This window comes from Bufo bufo, chromosome 4, assembly GCF_905171765.1.
Source record: "Bufo bufo chromosome 4, aBufBuf1.1, whole genome shotgun sequence".
Lineage (NCBI taxonomy): Eukaryota > Metazoa > Chordata > Amphibia > Anura > Bufonidae > Bufo > Bufo bufo.
The window spans coordinates 108295722-108317545 of record NC_053392.1 but is presented as its reverse complement, the minus strand read 5'-3'; the positions used below and the strand labels follow the sequence as shown (position 1 = coordinate 108317545).

At 44.7% G+C, this 21824-nt stretch overlaps 1 protein-coding gene across 4 annotated transcripts in view; it reads left to right on the top strand.

The window, feature by feature from the left end:
* Positions 1-21824, top strand: part of DZIP1L (DAZ interacting zinc finger protein 1 like) — a 58314-nt gene that overhangs the window by 10063 nt on the left and 26427 nt on the right. For 2 of the 4 annotated variants that reach the window (XM_040427622.1, XM_040427619.1), the window contains exons 2-4: positions 15963-16538; positions 16654-16738; positions 20860-20984. In XM_040427622.1, coding sequence (XP_040283556.1) covers positions 16026-16538; positions 16654-16738; positions 20860-20984 — 723 coding nt within the window. In that variant the 5' untranslated portion in view covers positions 15963-16025. Of the gene's footprint in view, positions 1-15960; positions 16539-16653; positions 16739-20859; positions 20985-21824 lie in introns of all 4 variants that reach the window. The other 2 variants (XM_040427620.1, XM_040427621.1) reach the window with 1 other exon arrangement.

The window sequence follows — 21824 nt, the reverse complement described above, 5'->3', positions numbered from 1 at the left end:
TCCATTTTTTCCTGCGTATTCTCTTACGAAATAGTGCAAAAAATATCAGAGTTTAAAATTCTAATTGCATGAAACCAGACAAACACTTTCCGGATCAATATAGTAAATGCAGTAATGAAAGTCTATACTTCATTTAAAAAAAGGGACATTTACGGAGCAAAGAGGGACAGAGGGACTTGGGTCAAAAAGAGGAACACTTGGGAGGTCTGGACACGACCAACGAGCGAGGTAAGAGGCCAGATCTTGTTACTGAGCAACATTAATATATTAACCAAGGAATGCCCCCGGGGGGGGGTTAATCTGCATGCGGTGCTGGAAGGAGTCCGGTTTCATCAGCAGTTGCATGATATGTAGTAGGAAGCCAAGGTGACTATTCGCAGGGCTCCACCGGTGTATACCTTGTTGGCTGGAGCCCCAGAATAGGTTTATCTGGTCACTGATTTCTATCCTCCTTGGGAAGCCTCATTAGTGTTGGGAGGGAGTTAAATATTAATTTGCACTGGCTCTCCAATAATACAACCTGTCCTGCCACATGTAGCATGGCATCCCCTCACCCCTGCACTTTATGTGAGCACACGGGTTGTTCTGATACCCTAAATGCCACCTTGGTTGCGATATTGTATGGTGGCTTCTGCTGAATTGGCACACCTTTAATGCCCTGTGTGAATGTACCTGGATTGATGCACTATCCTTAGGATAGGTGATCGATATCAGATTTCTGGGGACATGATACTTGGCGCCCCCGCTGATCAGCTGCTGGCAGGATCCAAGGCCCAGAACTAAGGCTAGTTTCACACCTCCGGATTCAGAGCTGACGGATGCCGACAGAATTCCTCCTAGCCTTGTATATTAAGTATAATGAGGTCCGGTGGGGATCCATACCCATTACGGCAGTCAATGTGGAGGAACGGCCGGACACAATCCACTGCATGCTGCGGTATGTATCTGGGCGGCTTCCGGCATTCTCTGCCAGAACGGCCCAACGAAATTCACACCGAAGACGTGAAACTAGCCTAATACAGAAGCGGACAGCTCTGTACACTATGTCGTGCCTCAGCCTCCATTCGCGGCCACAACACAATAGGCAGAGCTGCCTTCTTCCTGCTCCGTAAACTGTGTTAGGGCTCATGCATACAGCGGGTCCGCAATACACGGGCACCGGCCGCGTGCACCCCACATCACGGATCGCGGAAATCTTAATCTTAATGCGTTTTTCACACGCGTGATAAAAAACTGAAGGTTTACAAACAACGTCTCTTAGCAACCATCAGTGAAAAACGCATCGCACCCGCACTTGCTTGCAGATGCAATGCGTTTTTTCACTGAAGCCCCATTCACTTCTATGGTCCCTTTCACACAAGCGAGTTTTCCGCGCGGGTGAAATGCGTGACGTGAACGCATAGCCCCCGCACTGACCCCTGACCCATTCATTTCAATGGGTCTGTGTACATGAGCGTTGTTTTTCACGCATCAGTTCTGCGTTGCGTGAAAACCGCAGCATGTTCTATATTCTGCATTTTTCACGCAGCCCTGGCCCCATAGAAGTGAATGGGGCTGCGTGAAAAACGCATTGCATCCGCAAGCAAGTGCGGGTGCGATGCGTTTTTCACTGATGGTTGCTAAGAGATGTTGTTTGTAAACATTCCGTTTTTTATCACGCGCGTGAAAAACGCATCAAAACTGAACTAAACGCAACCGCAGACAAAACTGACTGAACTTGCTGGCAAAATAGTGCGAGTTTCACTGAACGCACTCTGAACTCATCCGGCCCCAATCCGCAACGCCCGTGGCCAGGGCTGCGTGAAAAAACGCAGAATATAAAACATGCTGCGTTTTTCACGTAACGCAGAACTGATGCGTGAAGAAATGGCTCATGTGCACAGACCCATTAAAATGAATGGGATAGGATTCAGTGCGGGTGGTACGCCTTCACGTCACGCATTGCACCCACGCGGAAAACTCGCTCGTGTGAACGGGGCCTAATTGTTTGCTGGTACTGTACTATGCAGTTTTTCTGTACAGGAATCTGCGCGGAAAAACTTCACGTATTCTGCAACATGTGCAGGTGGACTAAGGCTGGATTTACACAAAGTGCGATACACTTTGGGGTCTTTTCCCTGTTTTTTTTTTTGTTTTTTTTTTATGTTCAGAAACAGTACGACCAGTTTATATCAAGATATTAAAGGGGTTCTCCGGGCTCTCTTACATTGATGACTCTGGATAGGTCATCAATATCAGACCCCTGTCTCGATACAGTATTTCCATCTGATTAGGTTCCTCACGCTGACAAGGTGGTTCTGTCCAGGGTCAGTGATTTGCAGTCTGTTTGCAGTGTGACTGTGCACAGTATACAAAGACAGGTGGAGGTAAGGAAATAAAGCCTAATCTCCTGATATCCTCCTCTGTTTAGCTTCCCTGGTTACCCAGGTTTCTTCTGGAGGGGGGGAGACGATGGCTGAGGTTCCTTCTGCTGCTTCCAGTAATCAATTAGTAATGGGGAGTTGAATGTTTGCTGTAGGCATCAGGTATGCCTCACCTGTTCTGCGAGCGGCCTAGTGTCTGTGTAATATTAATTAGATATGTATTATAGTGACCCATTATATCACTGTGCTTTTTTTATATTTCTGATATAGGGAGTCATTTATTAGGCCTCATGCACACGACTAAACTGCCTCACCATGTGTTGGGCCCCTCACAGGGAATATACTTACCCTGCTCTCCGCTCCTGGTCCCCATACTGCTTCTCCCCGTGCGCGGATGAAAACATCCGGTGTCGGGGGAAGGGGTACAGCCAATGGCAGACGGGGACGAGCCTCCCTATCATCGGGTGAAGCTAGGGAGGCTTGTCCCTGCCCCCGCCTGCCATTGGCTGCTTCCCCCGACACTGGATGTTTTCAGCCGCGCACGGGGAGAAGCAGCAGCGGCAGTACGGGGACTAGGAGCGGCGCAGGGAACGGGGTAAGTATATTCCCTGTGAGGGGCCTACCAAATGGGGCGGCTGTTTATGGTATTGGATAAACCCTTTAACCTAAAATTACATCAGATTTCCCTCTCAAGTCCTTAAAGTAGATAAAGGTAACCAAAAACAAACAAATGAGACAAAAATATTAGAACAGGTCATATATTTATTGAGGATTATTAACCAACATCACATGTCTGGGAGTATGTGAACCTTTGCTTTCACTATCTGGTGTGATCCCCCCTTTTGCAGCAATAACTGCAATTAAACTTTTCCGGTAATTGTTTATTAGTCTTGCACATTGGCTTGGAGGAATTTTAGCCCATTACTCCATACAAACCATGATGGTGCATTTCCTCCCATGAACTGCTCTCAACAGGTCCTTTTACAACATTTTTATTGAATTAAGATCAGAATTTTGGCTTGGAGATTTCAAAACGTATTCTTCTTTAAACATTCTGGTGGAACAACATGTGTGCTTCAGGTTGTTGTCCTGCTGCATGACCCATATTCTCATACAGCTCATTGACAGGTGTTCTGACCAGGGGCGTTGCTAGGTTGAAACATTCGGGGCCTGGGCCCCTGATGTTTTGTCCCAGGCCACGAATGTACTGCCTGCCAGATAGATCCAACTGTATTGCCATCCTCAGGACGGCAATATAATTGAATCTAATGCCTTGCAAGAGCTGAAGGACCTGTGATGACATTACAGTCCATGTGATCAGTTCTAAATGCAGTAGCTGAAAAGGACCTGCGATGATGTCACCATCATGTGATCAGAGCAGGAGAGGACGGCAGTGAAGAGGAGAAGACCTGGTGGAAGAAGCTGTGGTGATGTCTGCTACATGAGGAGAGAGAGGTAAGTGAAGGGGTAGATTACTCAGCGTGAGAGGCAGAGCAATGTTGGGAGTTGGGACAGTGGGGTGGACTGATGTTATTTACATGGGACTGAATATTGAGGGGTGATGTTATTTACATGGGACTATACGTTGAAGGTGGCTGGGGAGGGGGTAATGTTATTTACATGGGACTGTATTTTGGAGGGGGCTGTAGATAAAGAGGGATGGTATTTACATGGGACTGTATATTGGAGGGGGCTGGAGAGATGGTGTGATGGTAGTTACATGGGACTCTATGGCAGAGGAGGGAAATAATGTTATTTACATGGGACTGTATAGTGGAGAGGCTGAGAAATTATAATTCTGAGGACAGTAAACGGAGGTATATAACTACAGGGGGCACTGCAGGGGGCATTATAAGTACTGGGGGCGAGCATTATAACATTAGGGGGTAATACAAATACTGGGGGCACCGTGTGAGCATTATAACAGTAGGGGGCGATAGAAATACTGGGGCACTTCAGGGTGAGCATTATAACAGTAGGGGTATTATAAATACTGGGGGCACTGTGTGGGCATTATAACAGTAGGGAGCGATATAAATACTGGGGCACTTCAGGGTGAGCATTATAACAGTAGGGGGTATTATAAATACTGGGGCACTGTGGAGACATTTTAAATCCAGGGGACATTAAGCGTTCTTATTACTACTGGGGGCTCTATAGGAGGGACTTATAGATCCACATTATTTCTATTAAGAGCATTATGGGGGGCCTTATTACTAGTGAGGAGTCTGTATATAGCTTTATTACCACTGGGATAACAATAGGGGGGCCTTATTTCTACTGGGGGCTCTGTAAGGACATTATTAATACCGGAGGGCTCTTCTACTAATGGGGGCACTCTTGGGGAGCACTATTACTGTTGGGGGCACTGTAGGGGGCAGTATTACTAATGAGGGCATTCTAGAAGGGAATTACTATTGGTGGGACTATGAGGAGTACTATTTCTATGGGGGGCACTAATTTTTCTTCAGAATAGTATTTGGGGTACAGAAAAGTGAGGAACCTAAGATGTCCGTGTGTCACACTCTGCGGAGATGAGGCGGCTGAGAGAAGTGTCTGGACTGAATGGAGAAGATGACAGACAAGATCTACATGTGAAAGGTACGTGCTGCTGTATAGCTATTTAGCAAGTACAAGTGTTTGCAGAGGGATGGGTTGGGGGGGGGGGGGGGGTTTGATTGGTTGACTGGTCTGCAGCAAAACAGACCCAAACCATGATACTACCATCAACGTGATTCACAGGATGAGGTTTTTCTGTCAGAATGCAGTGTTTTCCTTTTACCCGACATTTATCGGAACTCTTCTCATTATACCCAAAAGTTTAATTTGGATCTCATCCATTCACAAGACACTGTTTCAATAGCCTTCCAGCTTGTCCAGGTGATCTTTAGCAAACTGCAGATGGGCAGCAATGTTCTTTTTGGAGAGAAGATACATGAGATTATTGTTCAGTGTACTCCTGATGGTGGACTTATGAACATTAACATTAGCTAATGTGAGAAAGGCCTTTAGTTGCTTAGAGGCAGTGATGGCCAGTTCGCATTGTTCGCCCGCGAACACATGCGGGCTGCCATCTTTTTTCACAAGTCCAGCGAGGCACAGGTAAGCCCTAACCTGTGCTTGTGCGCGAGCCGGTCTGAAATCAAATGCGGTCAGCGGGAGCAGGCAGTTCCGAGAACAGCCCGATGAAGGCCCCCGGCGGCTGTTCTCGGAACTGCCTGCTCCCGGTGACCACATTTGTTTCAGACGTGCTCCCGGCACAGGCACAGGTAAGGGCTTACCTGTGCATCGCCGGACTTGTGAAAAAAGATGGCAGCCCGCATGTGTTCGCGGGCGAACAATGCGAACGGGCCATCACTGCTTAGAGGTTACCTTGAATTCCTTTGTGACCTTTCAGACTATTGCACTCTTTGCTCTTGGCTTGATCTGCCTGATTGTGGATTGGTGAAGTCCAAACTCTTTAAAGATGTTTATTTTTAACCTTTTCCATAATTATGTGTATCAACAACTCTTCTTCTGAGGTCCTCAGAAATCTCAGTTTGTTTGCGCCATAATACACTAAAACAAAAACACAGACTGAGCATACACTTTTCACTATCCGTAACAGATCATAGCCTGTCAATTCACATCCCCAAACCGCGCATGTCACGAAGAGTATAATCCAGCACTGCAGCAGCTATTTAAAAAACTGATTCTTTATTCACATGAAGAGTACAAAATAGAAAACGTACGCATTTCAGGCTACAATGCTTTGAGAATGAGCTTATGTAGCCTGAAATACATAAGAGGACTAATACCACTCCTATCCTCTCCACCTCGTGCTCCCCTCTACAGGCTACCATGGCACTTGGCGTGTACAATTTTCTGTGTGGAGATTTACCTGCGGTGTGGATTTTGAAATCTACAGCATGTCCATTATTTTAATGGATTTTCAGTGCAGATTACATTCTTTGCAAAATTTGAGATCTGGATAAAATCGGAAACACAGCGAAAGACACACAAAAATCCTCATAAACCACACTGCCATGTGCATATTCCCTCAGGCATTTAAAGGGGTTGTCCTGGATTTGAAAACCATAACTACTTTCTTCTAAAAACAGCACCACCCCTGTCCGCAGGTTGTGTATGGCATTGCAGCTCAGCTCCATATAAGTGAGTGTGGTTGAGTTGCAGTCAGGGTTGCCAACCAGAATTTTTCATTTTTTTTTTTTCTGGACAACATCCAAAAATCACGGCCAGCCAACATTTTTTATGGCCAAATTGGAAAACCATAATGAATGATAAAGATGAAAAGTATTACGTGGCTATAGCTCAATATTCTGAAAGGAACTCATTATCAGCATTTACCGTGAGCTGTAAAATGATGATAATTACCACCAAAATAATCTAGTCATGTGCCACCAGCCTTAAAAAATTCAATTTTTTTTCACACAGGAGAAAAGTCACCTATTTTTGCGGTGCTGTTCTTGTAGGAAAGCACTCTTTAATCAGAATTCATCTTATATAATATGGTTTTTAGCTACGTTAAAACATCTGCATGGAATTTGTATGTTCTCAACACCTCTGCATAGGTTTCCTCTGCGTTCTCCTCCCACTTGCCAAGAAACATACTTCTAGAGTAAATGGCTTCCTATGAAACTGGCCCTGGGATAGAAGAAATTAGACTGGGAGCAGGGGCCGGTGTTAGTGATCGCAATGTCTGTACAGAGCTGTGAAATTAGGCTACTTCCGTTTTGTCCCCATTCATTGTCAAAGCTCCAAAATGCATTCTGTTCCGTTTGGTCGCGTTCCCATACCGGAGAGCAAACTGCATGGGATGTAGATCCGGCATGACCCACAATACAAGTCAATGGGGACAGATCCGTTTTCTCAGACACAATAGAAAACTGATCCGTCCCCCATTGATTTTCAATCGAGTTCATGGCCGTCTTGGCCATGTTAAAGATAATACAACCGGATCTGTTCATAACGGATGCAGACGGTTGTATTATCAGTAATGGAAGCGTTTTTGCTGGGATCGCGCAGTGACAAGGAGCGCACCGCGCATGCGCGAGACTTGCACCATCTCAGCCTCACAGCAGGATGTCAATCACAGTGAAAGGGAGGACGGGTAAGGGGCAGGCTTAGCTTGACTTGAAGAAAGGAGGCCGCTCAAGCTGACTCTGAGGATAGCGAAAAACACAGATTAAAACAGCGTTTTTATAAAGTATACAACAACCAGTGCAGGAATGAACTGGGGGCTACTGTAAGGTAATGATGTCGGTTTAAAATGTTTTTTGGAGGTGGCAGGTTCCCTTTAATATACATTATGTTAGTAAGCATCCACCAGCCTCTAGGTGGCGCTGACCATACAATTACTGTAGGCGACCGTTGTACAGTGGCGTTACCGACAGTACAATGATATGTGGAGTCGGGTTACTGCTGAACACACCTGGATACCACATTGTAAAACAAAACACGATGAGCCCTAGTAGAAGAAGACATGGTACGTACAGACACGAGGCAGTTTATTTGGGGAGCCTTCTGTATTTCACCCCTCAGATTCCTGTGCTAGGCATCACAGAGAGGGAGGACGATCGCAATTTGGGAGCAGTTCTTTCTCTTACACCTTTCTTTTCACCATTGTGCGTTATCACACTGCACAAACAACCCTACAGGGTTAAATACCCAGCTCTGCTACATCTGTGTACTTACTTATATGCATTTCTCAGATGTTGCTTTTATTTAGCCTTTTAATACACATCAAAAAGCATCACTGCGTTTTTACTGCAATTGCGTTTTTTTTCCCACGTGAAATATTTTTCACCTGTAAAAACTGTTTAGGAATTACTATAGTGATTTAAAAGGGGTATTCTAGCCTTTACTACGAGATGGCCTATCCTGAGGATAGACCATCACTCGCTAATCGGCGGGGGTCTGACATTCAGGGAACGCAGGATAGCCTGCCAAGAATTGCTATTCCCAGCAGCTGCTTCCAGCCGATACGCTGGCGCAGCACATGACGTCACTCCGATACCGGTGGGGAGACATTATTTGGGGCTTCCTGGCGCAAGGCCACCTTGGAGTCCACTTTTTCTGGCATTGCGCCGCCGGTGTGCACGCTGCAGTCACAGCACCGGCGGGGCTCTCTCGCTCAGTCACTAGAATGATGTCCCGCTATTCACTTGTGACATCACACAGGCGGAATATAACTGTAGTGACTGAACGTGAGATGGCAGCAAAAGGTGGGGAGGAAGAGGAAGCAGAGAGTTGGCACGTTGGGGGGGGGAGGAGAGCGGGATTTTGGGCAGAGTCCTGACATTTGAGGCAGAGTGACATTTGTGGCACAGAGATTGGTGGCACGTTGGCGCAAAGTGAAGGCATATTGGGATACACAGGGGATACCAGCGTGTGGCCCCTGGCCAGTAGCAAACTCTTGGAGGCAGCAAGGATTGTTGTATTTTGCTATACAAAACATGTCCTTGATTAGGGCCCCCAGACATAAGTGATAAAAAGAAAACAAAACGAGCGGCACTCACCGTTGATAGGCAGGTTACTTTATTCCATGGCAGGAGGGGGGTGCAAGGGTTGCAGCTACAGCAGCAAATAAGCAACAGCCGTTTCACGCGTGTATGCACTTCTTCTGGCTTTCCAACACTGAAGAGGTCACGGCACCTTCTTATAGTGCACAGGAAGCCGCATCATCACAGTAATATGCTTAATTACTAAGTAATCAACACCTGGCCTCTCAAGAGGGAGGGCAGGGATTACAGTCAGGCGGGACCTCTTCAATGATGTAAGGTGCATATGTGAACATACATAAACCAATAAGAACAAATCAAAATACGAAAATACAATAAGCAAGAGTGGTTCATTACAAAAATACGCTCATATCTATTTTTTCATTTAGTCCCAGCGGACCCAATGCATCCGTGCGTAGGATCCATATAGTTTCTCTTCTCAGAAGCTCCCTTTCTCTGTCACCACCTCTTTCAGTGCGGTTAACTACTTCAAGGCCAGCAAAAGTCAGCACATTGGGATTTCCACTATGTGCCTTATTCACATGATCTATTAACCGCGGAACACCCTTTCCTGTTTTTAAGGAGTTTAGGTGTTCGCGGAATCTTTCAAATAAGCAGCGGATAGTTTTTCCGATGTAGAAGCGTCCGCATCTACATAAAATTATATAAACCACAAATTTGCTGCGGCAGGTAATAAGTAGAAAAACCCTATGTTCTATCCCTGCAAAAGAGATCACTTGTAGTTGGGAATTGAAGCTGCAGAAGGAACAGTTTCTGCAACTCCTATTCCCTTTTGGTCTCTGTTCAGACAGCCATGTGAGACGTTTTTTCCTGAAATGGCTAGTTACCACTTGATCGCGTATAGTATGGCATCTTCTAAACGCTATCACTGGTTTCATATCTTTCAATTGTTTTAGGGAATCGTCCCTCACTAGGATACTCCAATTTTTCTTTATGACCTGTTTTATCTTATCGGCCATAGGACTGAATTTAAAGGAAAAGGCGAAGGGTGGGGGCCCTTTTATTGAGGGTTTACCCTCCCTTACTTCTGTCTGATGTACTTGTGACGCTTTTGTCATAGCTTGATTCAACAAGTCTGGGGGATACCCTCTACGTCTCAGCCTAGCGCGCAGATCCTGCGCCTGTTTATCATAACTCATTGAGGTGGTATTTATACGTGCAAGTCTTCTGAATTGGCCATATGGCACTGATTGTTTTACTGTGCTTGGGTGATAGCTGGAGAAATGGAGGAGGGAGTTGGCGGCGGTCGGCTTGCGAAAACCTTCCGTCACCAACTCCCCCTCCACCACTGATACCACTACATCCAGAAACTCGATTTTATTGCCCCCAAACTGGTAAGTAAATCGCATGTTCATGTCATTCTGTGTATTCAAGTAATCCACGAAAGCCCGGAAATGTGCCTCGTCGCTGGACCATATGATGAAAACATCATCCACGAATCTGTAATAGGCATGCATATATTTCAGAAATGGATTAAAACTCGAGTACACAAAACGGTCTTCGAACCGGGCCAGGTACAGATTGGCAAAAGTACACGCCACTGGGGTCCCCATCGCGGTACCGACCCTTTGTTTATACCAGGAATCTCCGAACATAAAGGCATTGTTAGTGAGAATTAGTTTCAGGCCTTCCGTGATGAACATCTTGAAGTCCTCACTTCTATCTGTGTTCTGTAGGACTTCCATCACTGCCTCAATGCCCTTATCCTGAGGGATCCGGGTATAGAGACTCTCCACATCGAGGGACACGAGTCGGAACTCCTCCTGCCACTGAATATCGGTCAGTGACCGGAGGAGGTCCGACGTGTCCCTCAAATGTGAGGGTATCATCTTAACGATAGGTCTCAACAGCCAGTCTATGTACCTGGACACCGGTTCGGTCACTGACCCAGTCCCGGAGACAATAGGTCGCCCAGGGGGCTGGGTCAGTGACTTGTGTATTTTAGGCAAAAAATACCAGGTGGGCCGTCTCGGAAAAATCGGAAGCAGTTTTTCTGCCTGCTGGCGTGGTACTACATTTTTCTCTACGTATGTATGTAAAAAACTGCGCAGAATATTTTGGATTTTCCAAGTGGGATCAGTACACAATTTCTCATACACCTGTCTGTCATCCAATTGTCTAAGTGCTTCGGAAACATAGTAAGACTTGCTCAGTATCACTATATTACCCCCCTTGTCCGCCGGCTTCACCACTAGATCCTCTCTGTTTTTCAGCCACTTTAAGGCTTTTTTCTCTGCATCTGTGAGATTATTTTCAGCACGGGGATATACCAAAGCCTTAACCTCTTCCAACACTCTTTGCTGGAAGAGGTCAATGCTAGAGCCGGCGGGCAAGGGGGGACAATAGGTGGAGCGAATGCCCCCTGTAAACGCAGGGCATTCAATATCCTGTGCCTGATCCCTCAACACGGAATCTGTCAAGGCCTCAAGGCAAGAGATTTCTTCATTGCTAAAGTTAGCATTGATGCTGAAACCTAGAGGGCCGATACTCATAGGTCGTTCCCCTTCAAGGTGGATAGGAGGTATTTTGGGAGCTATAGGGTTCTCATATATTCTTTTAAGGTTAAGTTTTCTGGTGGCTTTAAATAGGTCTATCTCGAATTGTACTGGATCGAACTGTTCCGTGAGACTGTAATTGAGGCCCTTATTGAGCACGCGTTCACAGTCCCGGGGCAATTCGATCCCGGACAAATTAACCACCAGGGTCTCCTCACTGACAGGTTCCTCCTCTATCGTTTCCAGGATACCTGTTTGCGTTTGTAACCTTGCTTCCCTATATTTTTGTTTTTGTTTCTTACTATTCCCTCTTCCCCTTCTAGTGCCCTGTCTAAAGGGCTCATGTCCATAGAAGAGTTGTCGGTATCATCATGGGCACTAGAGTCCGAATCTGATGTCCAGTAGTCGCTCTTCCTTCTTTTTGGACGTATCCTTGTCTGTTGTCTGTTGCCCCAGTTGAACATTTTGCCTGCGTCGTAATCTAGCTTATCACGTAAAAACTTGTCACGTTTATTTTCTTTTATGCTATTTTGTATTATGGTCAGTTTTTTATCCATTCGTTTCAAAAAGGCTTGCGATTGGCTGTCAGTATGGCGGGATGCCAAAACGGTCTTTGCTTTCTGTAATTCAGTTGTTATTTTAGCGTATTCTTTCTCGTTTTGTTTTAGCACTGTGTCCATAATGGTGAGGGAAAATTCCTGGTGGATCCGATGCCATTCAGTGACAAAAAGTGGGTCCTCTTGGAACTGGGATATTTCCTTGAAAATTCTTAAACCTCTTGGCACTCTTTTGCTTTCCTGGTAGGATTTAAGCGAGCTGACTGTCCAATAAATACGGACTTCTTTTGCAGCCATTTGTATCACTTTTCCCTCCAGAGCTTTTGTGCTGAGTATTTCGTAAATATCTTTTTGGTTGCACTGCAAGAAATATGCATCTGCCCCCTCTCTGCCTTCCATTACTCCCGGTTTAAGTTCAGACTCTGCTGAACTGTCCATCATATTTGGTACAGAACCAATTTGATCCATATGAGTAGGTTGCGTGTGTGCTCTACCGGAGCCAATAAGGAGCAAAGTTCAAAAAGTTCATGTAAAATGTAGAGCAGATAACCAGTGGCACTACACCAAACCTAAAATTGTCAGGATGCGACTGCCGAGGAGTGGTGCCTCACGGAGGTGCTCAGCTTGTAGCTGCAGTGAGCATATGTGATAAAAAGAAAAAGAAAACAAAACGAGCGGCACTCACCGTTGATAGGCAGGTAACTTTATTCCATGGCAGGAGGGGGGTGCAAGGGTTGCAGATACAGCAGCAAATAAGCAACAGCCGTTTCGCGCGTGTATGCGCTTCTTCTGGCTTTCCAACACTGAAGAGGTCACGGCACCTACTTATAGTGCACAGGAAGCCGCATCATCACAGTAATATGCTTAATTACTAAGTAATCAACACCTGGCCTCTCAAGAGGGAGGGCAGGGATTACAGTCAGGCGGGACCTCTTCAATGATGTAAGGTGCATATGTGAACATACATAAACCAATAAGAACAAATCAAAATACGAAAATACATAAGTGCTGGGATCCGGTGAACTCCAGCAGGCTGTCCTCTGCAAGAACAGCCTGCCCGATCAGGTTACCGGACATGTGAACGCAGCCTTAGGGTACTTTCGCACTAGCGTTAAAGTTTTCCGTTATTGAGTTCCGTCCTAGGGGCTCAATACTGGAAAGAAACTGATCAGTTTTATCCTAATGCATTCTGAAAGGAGAGAATTCCGATCAGTATGCATCAGGATGCCTTCAGTTCAGTCCTTTTACGGTATTTGGACGGAGAAAAAAAACGCAGCATGCTGCATTTTTCTCTCCGGCCAAAAATCCTGAACACTTGCCGGAATGCCGGACCCGGCATTTTTTCCATTGGAGTGTATTAATGCCGGCATTGAAATTGCCGTGTTGACAAAGCCGGTCTTCCGGTCTTCGCATGCGCAGACCTTTAAAAATGTAAAAAAATAAATAAATACCGGATCCGTTTTTTTTCCGGATGACACGGGAGAGACGGTTCCGGTATTGCAATGCATTTGTGAGACGGATCCGCATCCAGATCCGTCTATGGTTTCCGTTTGCATACAGATTGCCGGAACTGCCTGCCGGAATCCTGCAACGCAAGTGTGAAAGTACCCTTACACTGGGCTCCCAGTTCTGCCAGGTCTGGGTGGAACTCGAGCCACAGGAGGTGAGGATGATGAAGGCTTCCTGGCCAGCACTGTGCCTGCATACACCTTTCGGCTACTGGCACACGACAGTTAATAAAAAAGCCATTAAAAGCGGACACACTGTAGTTTTTCATGGTCATCTTGCATCAGTGTATCCGTTTTTAATGACTGCTTTGCATCTAGGGCATATTCTAGAGATGTTTTAGAGGTGCAGGCTGCATGAGCGGGCAAGCGATTGAATATAGAGGTGAAGGAAAAATCAGGGGGCATTATGGTAGTGCTATACAGGAATTGGCATTTTTTTTTCTAAAAAGAGGTGACAGAGAATTGTCATTACTAAGACTGTACTGCCACCTGGTGGACATAAACTGTACTGCACCGTAATGGTTGCCTACAATTACACAATAGTTACGAATAGTAATATAACTCAAAGGGACCATCAATATCAGATCAGTAGGGGGTTTTAAATCTACCCCCACCAATCAGCTGTTTAAAGGGGCACAGCGCCCTGGTAAGTTCCACATCCTCTTCATTGTATACCAGACACAGTTTCTTACTTCTAAGGCCTCTTTCACATGACCGTTCTTTTTTTCCATTTACGGGCTGTTTTTGCGTTCCGTATACGGTCCATGTACGGAATCATTCATTTCAATGGTTCCGCAAAAAAAAACGTAATGTACTCCTTATGCATTCTGTTTCCGTATTTCCGTTCCGTTGAAAGATAGAACATGTCCAATTATTGCCCGCAAATCACGTTTCGTGGCTCCATTCAAGTCAATGGGTCCGCAAAAAAAACTGAACACTTACGGAAATGCATCCATATGTCTTCCGTATACGTTCCGTTTTTGCAGAACCATCTATTGAAAATTTTATGCCCAGCCCAATTTTTTCTATGTAATTACTTTATACTGTATATGCCATATGGAAAAACAGAACGGAAAAACGGAACAGAGACGGAAACACAACGGAAACAAAAAATGAAACAACGGATCAGTGAAAAACGGACCGCAAAACACTGAAAAAGGCATACAGTCATGTAAAAGAGGTCTAAGGCTCCATTCACACGTCCGTGGTGTGTTGCAGATCCGCAACACACCCGCCCGGCACCCCTATAGAAATGCCTATTCTTGTCCGCAGCTGCGGACAAGAATAGGACATGTTCTATCTTTTGTGTGCTGTCCGCATCCATTCCGTCCCCATAGAGAATGAATGGGTCCGCACCCGTTCCGCAAAATTGCGGAACGGATGCGGACCCACTTGCGGACGTGTGAATGGAGCCTAATAGTGATTGCGCTCTGTGTTACTGTTGGATGCAGTTTTGTAATACCACAGTACGGAGCTGTGAGATGACTGGAGCCCCTCCAAGGAGCTAATCAGCACTGGTGGCAAGAACCAGCCCCCCTGACTGATCTAATATTTAGGGTCTCTTTTAAAGGGGTTGTCTCACTTCAGCAAATGTGATTTATCATGTAACATAGTAACATCGTTTATTAGGCTGAAAAAAGACATTTGTCCATCCAGTTCGGCCTGTCATCCTGCAAGTTGATCCAGAAGAAGGCAAAAAAAAACTGTGAGGTAGAAGCCAATTTTCCCCACTTTAGGGGAAAAAAATTCCTTCCCGACTCCAATCAGACAATCAGAATAATTGCCTGGATCAACTCTCTAGTAACTATAACCTGTAATATTATTACACTCCAGAAATACATCCAGGCCCCTCTTGAACTCTTTTAGTGAACTCCCCATCACCACCTCCTCAGGCAGAGAGTTGAAGACATAGTTAATACAAGGCACTTGTGATAGTCCATATTGTCTCCTTTGCTGGCTTGATTCATTTTTCCATCGCATTATGCACTGCTCATATCCAGGGATTACGACCACCCTACAATCCATCAGTGGTGGTCGTACTTGCACACCATTAGGAAAAGGCGTTGGTCTGTCTGGTAGCTGGGAGCATGCATAGGCAGTCATCCACACCAGCTCCCACCCTGAGCACCTCATATCTGCTCTGCAGCGGTGGCCATAACCCCTGGATACTCGCAGTGTATAATGTGATAGAAGAATGAATCCAGCCAGCAAAGCAGGCAATATGGACAATCACAGTACATTAGTAAGTGGCTTGTATTAACTTTGGCTACATAATAAATGCCATTTGCTGAAGTGAGACATCCCCTATAATGATAGGCCATTCATTTTAAAGAACCAGAAAACCTCTTTAATAAGGTTGCTTTTACCACTCCTCCTATCTATCTGGATAACAGTCTCTATGAGTATACTCATGTATATACTGCATGTAGAAAAAATAGTTATAAATGTCTATAATGAGATCGATGCTATTGTTCTTTTGGGTCATGCTAAAAAAAAAAAATTTGTATTTCATTTACAGTCATTCTTCGGACCTATATACTATCCTCTGTCGTCTCTTACATCCAGCCAACGTTCACTAAAGATGCCAGGATATGTTCCAACCCCCCATCAATACCCATCTGCGCCTCTTCTAGCGCTCTCGCAGAATGGCAGTCTCCTCCAGAGCTTTAGGTTTCGTCCACGTAAGGACCTTATTGACTGGAGGCGTTTTAGTGCCATTGATGTGGACAGAGTGGCCTATGAATTAGACATCACTACGCTGCAAGAGACCATCAGCACAGTGACTTTTTGTAATTTGGATAATGAAAAATGTCCACATTGTCAGCAGCCTGTGGACCTTGTGTTACTCAAGGTCCTTAAGCTGGCGCAGCTGACAATTGAATACCTTCTTCAGTGCCAAGAATTCCTCTGCAACAATGTGGCCCAGTTAGAAGATCAGATCCAAAAAGCTATTGGTGAACATCAGAAAACTAAGGATGACATGATCAAGCAAGGTGAGGAGTTAAGGAAGGTGAAGGAGGAGAATAAGATAAGGAAGAAGCTGTTTGAAGCCCAACAAACCGTGTTCAAGGCTGACGCCAACAATTATCATAAGGTAAGAATGATTAAGGATGATAAACTATAGACTATTTTTAATGTGAATGAATATAACATAGGGCAGGGCTGAGTGTTTTTTCTAATGATTTTGTGTTCTACCCCTCCATCCATAGTGCCAGCTTTGTGATAAAGCATTTATGACCTACTACCATCTCCAGGAGCATCACAAACGCAGACACCCTGAGAATGCAGAGTTTGGTAAATTCAGTAATTATGTAATATATGTATAGGTAAATTATGGAATATATGTATGTTGGGCTAGGGACGAAACCTAAAGTGGCCCTGGAAAAAAAACAAAAAACCTAAAAGTGGCCCCATATTGTAGAAGGGTCTAAATTGACAGGAGGTGGGGCAACAAAAGTAGGGGGGTCAGCAATACCATAGTGCAACATACCAGTGCTTTACAATATATTGCCCAAAAAGGCCATTTTCTCTCCCTCTCTTGCCGTTGTCTCTGATTAACATAGAGAAGCAGGGGGCTTAGGAGGTCAGATGTGGGACATAGCTGAATTCAGGAGGGCATGTCGCTGGCTGGGTACATGAGTACCTGATTCTCATACAGTCAATTACCACTGATAGTTTATTGTGTACCCAGCCAGCAGCAGAGACGGGTGGTCCTCTGGGCATCGGCCACCAGGAAATTTCCCTGTAAGGTCGTTGGCCAGTCTGGTTGGGCTACATGTTAATATGTACCAGAGGCTCCAGTACAATGATATTGAATTCTGTCATTCACAACAGATATTGTCTCATTAATACTTCAAGTACAAATGCATCAAAGATATGCCCTTTAAATCAACAGATCTCTAAATTGTTCAGAATACTCAAAGTGTAACTAGCATTTCAGTTTAATTTAATATAATATAGTATAAGGACAGATATGTTAAACATGTTTGTAATATAAGTTATTAGGGAAAGATGTTTCTTTGTGATAGAAAACAGTTCTAACAGTATTACTAAGGAGAGTCTGTCTTCAGTCTTCAGCATTCTACTGAGCGCTGAAGACATCTGTGTGTCAGTCAGGCAAGGTGATAAGCAGTGATGGTCAGTTCGCAGTGTTCGCCAGCGAACACATGCGGGCTGCCATCTTTAGTAAGGTAGACTCACCCGTCCGGCAATGCACAGGTAAGCCCTTACCTGTGCCTGTGCCGGGAGCCGGTCTCAAATCAAATGCAGTCACCGGGAGAAGGCAGTTCCGAGAACAGCCCAATGAAGACCCCCGGCGGCTTTTCTCGGAACTGCCTGCTCCCGGTGACTGCATTTGATTTTAGACCGGCTCCCGGAACAGGTAAGGGCTTACCTGTGCATCGCCGGACGGGTGAGTCTACCTTACTAAAGATGGCAGCCCGCATGTGTTCGCTGGCGAACACTGCAAACTGACCATCACTGGTGATAAGCAGTGATAGGTAGGACACATGTCTATAATCATGGACTGGGGTATTGACAAGAGGCAGGCTGGAAGCCTCTGTATGTTACACACAGGCGTCTTCAGCACTTAGTAGAACTGAAGACAGACTCTCCTTAGCAATGCCCAGCTTTTTTAAGAAGACTGTACTCCCTGTTTTCTAGAACAAGGAAACATCTTTGCCTAAATTATAAAATTATATTACAAAATGTTTAACATCCCTGTCCTTACCTACATTACAATAAAAATAAACTGAAATGATAGCTACACTAAAACTGTAAAGGCAAATTTCCCCTTGAGTTTTCAATAAGAGTTTCTTGGATCCGCCCTTGAGGATCCTTACATACAGTGTAACTTAGTTCAAGCATACTCTATAGAAAGAAGAACACAATCAAACATGACACCACCTAAATGTTTAGCAATATATATAGGGAAAACATGTTCCATTAAAAAATGTTTTCCAATAAAATGTAGGTAATTTAAAAAACTTTGTGACCAAAAAAAGAATCACTTGTTATTGGAGCGATGCCTGTATTGGCTTTTGGAGCCCAGACGTAACCCAAAGCGTATTTTGGCAATTGATAAAGGACTCGTGAGCAAAATGTAGTCTTGTTGCTTTTATGCTTAGCTACTGTATGTTTTAGAAAGTTCCTGGTACCTAGGATGATCCATTAAGTCAAGGGCAGATTGAGAACTTAAAATGGCCCTGGAAAAAAAACTAAAAGTTGCCCCATGTTGTAGGCGGCTCCAAATTGACAGTGGGACAGCAGTAGGCGGGGACAGCAATACTACAGTGCAGCACAAAATACCGCCTCAGCAGAATCAAATACCACAGTGCAGCACAAAATACAGCAGAATCAAATGTATAGTGCAGAAAAAAATACCACCCCAGCAGAACCAAATACCACAGTGCAGCACAAAATGCAGCACAAAATACTGCCTCAGCAGAACCAGATACCACAGTGCAGCATAAAATGCAGCACAAAATACTGCCTCAGCAGAACCAGATACCACAGTGCAGCACAAAATACCGCCTCAGCAGAACCAAACACCACAGTGCAGCACAAAATACAGCAGAATCAAATGCATAGTGCAGAACAAAATACCTCCTCAGCAGAACCAAACACCACAGTGCAGAAAAAAATACCACACCAGCAGAACCAAACACCACAGTGCAGAAAAAAATACCACCCCAGCAGAACAAAACACCACAGTGCAGCACAAAATGCAGCACAAAATACTGCCTCAGCAGAACCAGATACCACAGTGCAGCACAAAATGCAGCACAAAATACTGCCTCAGCAGAACCAAACACCACAGTGCAGCACAAAATACAGCAGAATCAAATGCATAGTGCAGAACAAAATACCTCCTCAGCAGAACCAAACACCACAGTGCAGAAAAAAATACCACCCCAGCAGAACAAAACACCACAGTGCAGCACAAAATGCAGCACAATATACTGCCTCAGCAGAACCAGATACCACAGTGCAGCACAAAATACCGCCTCAGCAGAACCAAATACCACAGTGCAGCACAATATACCGCCCCAGCAGAACCATATACCACAGTGCAGCACAATATACCGCCTCAGCAGAACCAAATACCACAGTGCAGCACAATATACTGCCTCAGCAGAACCAGATACCACAGTGCAGCACAAAATGCAGCACAAAATACTGCCTCAGCAGAACCAAACACCACAGTGCAGCACAAAATACAGCAGAATCAAATGCATAGTGCAGAACAAAATACCTCCTCAGCAGAACCAAACACCACAGTGCAGAAAAAAATACCACCCCAGCAGAACAAAACACCACAGTGCAGCACAAAATGCAGCACAATATACTGCCTCAGCAGAACCAGATACCACAGTGCAGCACAAAATACCGCCTCAGCAGAACCAAATACCACAGTGCAGCACAATATACCGCCCCAGCAGAACCATATACCACAGTGCAGCACAATATACCGCCTCAGCAGAACCAAATACCACAGTGCAGCACAATATACTGCCTCAGCAGAACCAGATACCACAGTGCAGCACAAAATGCAGCACAAAATACTGCCTCAGCAGAACCAAACACCACAGTGCAGCACAAAATACAGCAGAATCAAATGCATAGTGCAGAACAAAATACCTCCTCAGCAGAACCAAACACCACAGTGCAGAAAAAAATACCACCCCAGCAGAACAAAACACCACAGTGCAGCACAAAATGCAGCACAATATACTGCCTCAGCAGAACCAGATACCACAGTGCAGCACAAAATACCGCCTCAGCAGAACCAAATACCACAGTGCAGCACAAAATACCACCTCAGCAGAATCAAATACATAGTGCAGCACAATATACTGTACCTGCTCAGCAGAACCAAACACCACAGTGCAGCACAAAATACTACCCCAGCAGAACCGAACACCACAGTGTAGAACAAAATACTGCTTTAGCAGAACCAAATACCACAGTGCAGCACAAAATACCCACTCAGCAGAAGCAAGTACCACAGTGCAGCACAATATACCGCTCAAGAAGAACCAAATACCATAGTGCAGCACAAAATACCGCCTCAGCAGAAGCAAATTCCACAATGCAGCACAAATTACCACTTTAGCAGAACCAAATACATAGTGCAGCACAAAATATTACCCTTAGCAGAACCAAATACCACAATGCAGCACAAAATACTGCCTCAGCAGAACTAAATACATAGTGCAGCATAAAATACCGCCTCATCGGCCCACTGGGAAATTTCCTTGTAGGATCAATGGACAGTCCGCCCATGCATTAAGTTTTTATTGCTGTTCACAGTGGTCTTCAACGTCTTCCACAGTTTTTACAATGCTGCTGAAAACAAAATTATTAGTAGGACTTTTGTCTCATTGGTAAAATCTTTGTTGAACTGTGTGTTGCAGAGAAACAAAAGAAGAGGCAGGTAGATGATATACAAGAAGGCATCCAGGAGCTGAAGAACACCCTGGTGAAGACTCAGTCTCATCAGGAGACAGAAAGGGAGATGGAACATCAGCGTAGGATGCAGGTAGAGCAGCCATTATCAATTGCTACTAAATAAGTCGCCGTGTTAGTTTATGTATTTGTTTAGATGAATCGGATAAAAATAGTTGTATGAGGAACATTTTTGCTGCAGCAGCTCTCTGTTCAAGTCTATGGGTGTAAGGCTATGTCCACACTGCGATTGGTGTGCACATACAGCATATGCATATTCTTTTAAAAAGGGCCACCACAAAAAAGGTATACGTTACAGTAGTAGTAAGAAGCGACACTGCATGTCAAACTAAAAGTGACAGGTGGACACACCCCTTTCCCCGCCCATAACCCATCCCACTCCTCCCACAGCCCCGTCCACAACCCCACCCCAAACCACGCCTAAATACCGCCCATTCAAATCCCCTTTATTCTGTTAGATCTGATAACGCGTCAGTAATTCTATTAAGTTTTAATATGTTTAAAATAAAATGATATTAAGCTTGTATTAAGCATGTACTAACCGCTTATTAAGCTATTATAAATATTGGCAATAGATCCGTCTAACTATCTATCTATAGGACCTTTGATGATGTCACCGAAGGGCCTGCAAGGTATACGATGCAGTCCAACACGTCAGTAATTTAATTAAGTTTAATATGTTTAAAAAGAAAATGATATTAAGCTTGTATTAACCTCTTACTAAGCTGTTATAAATATTGGCAGCGGCTAATTGATCCTTCTATCTTCCTAAAAGCTAAAAGACATTTGATGATGTCACAGAAACGCCCCATTTTCCTCCCATAACCCCAGCATTAGCATATTTTGCTTAAATCGCAGCAGCCTTCGATTTATTAAACACGCTCGTCTATAATTAAAAGCAAATTTCAAAGAT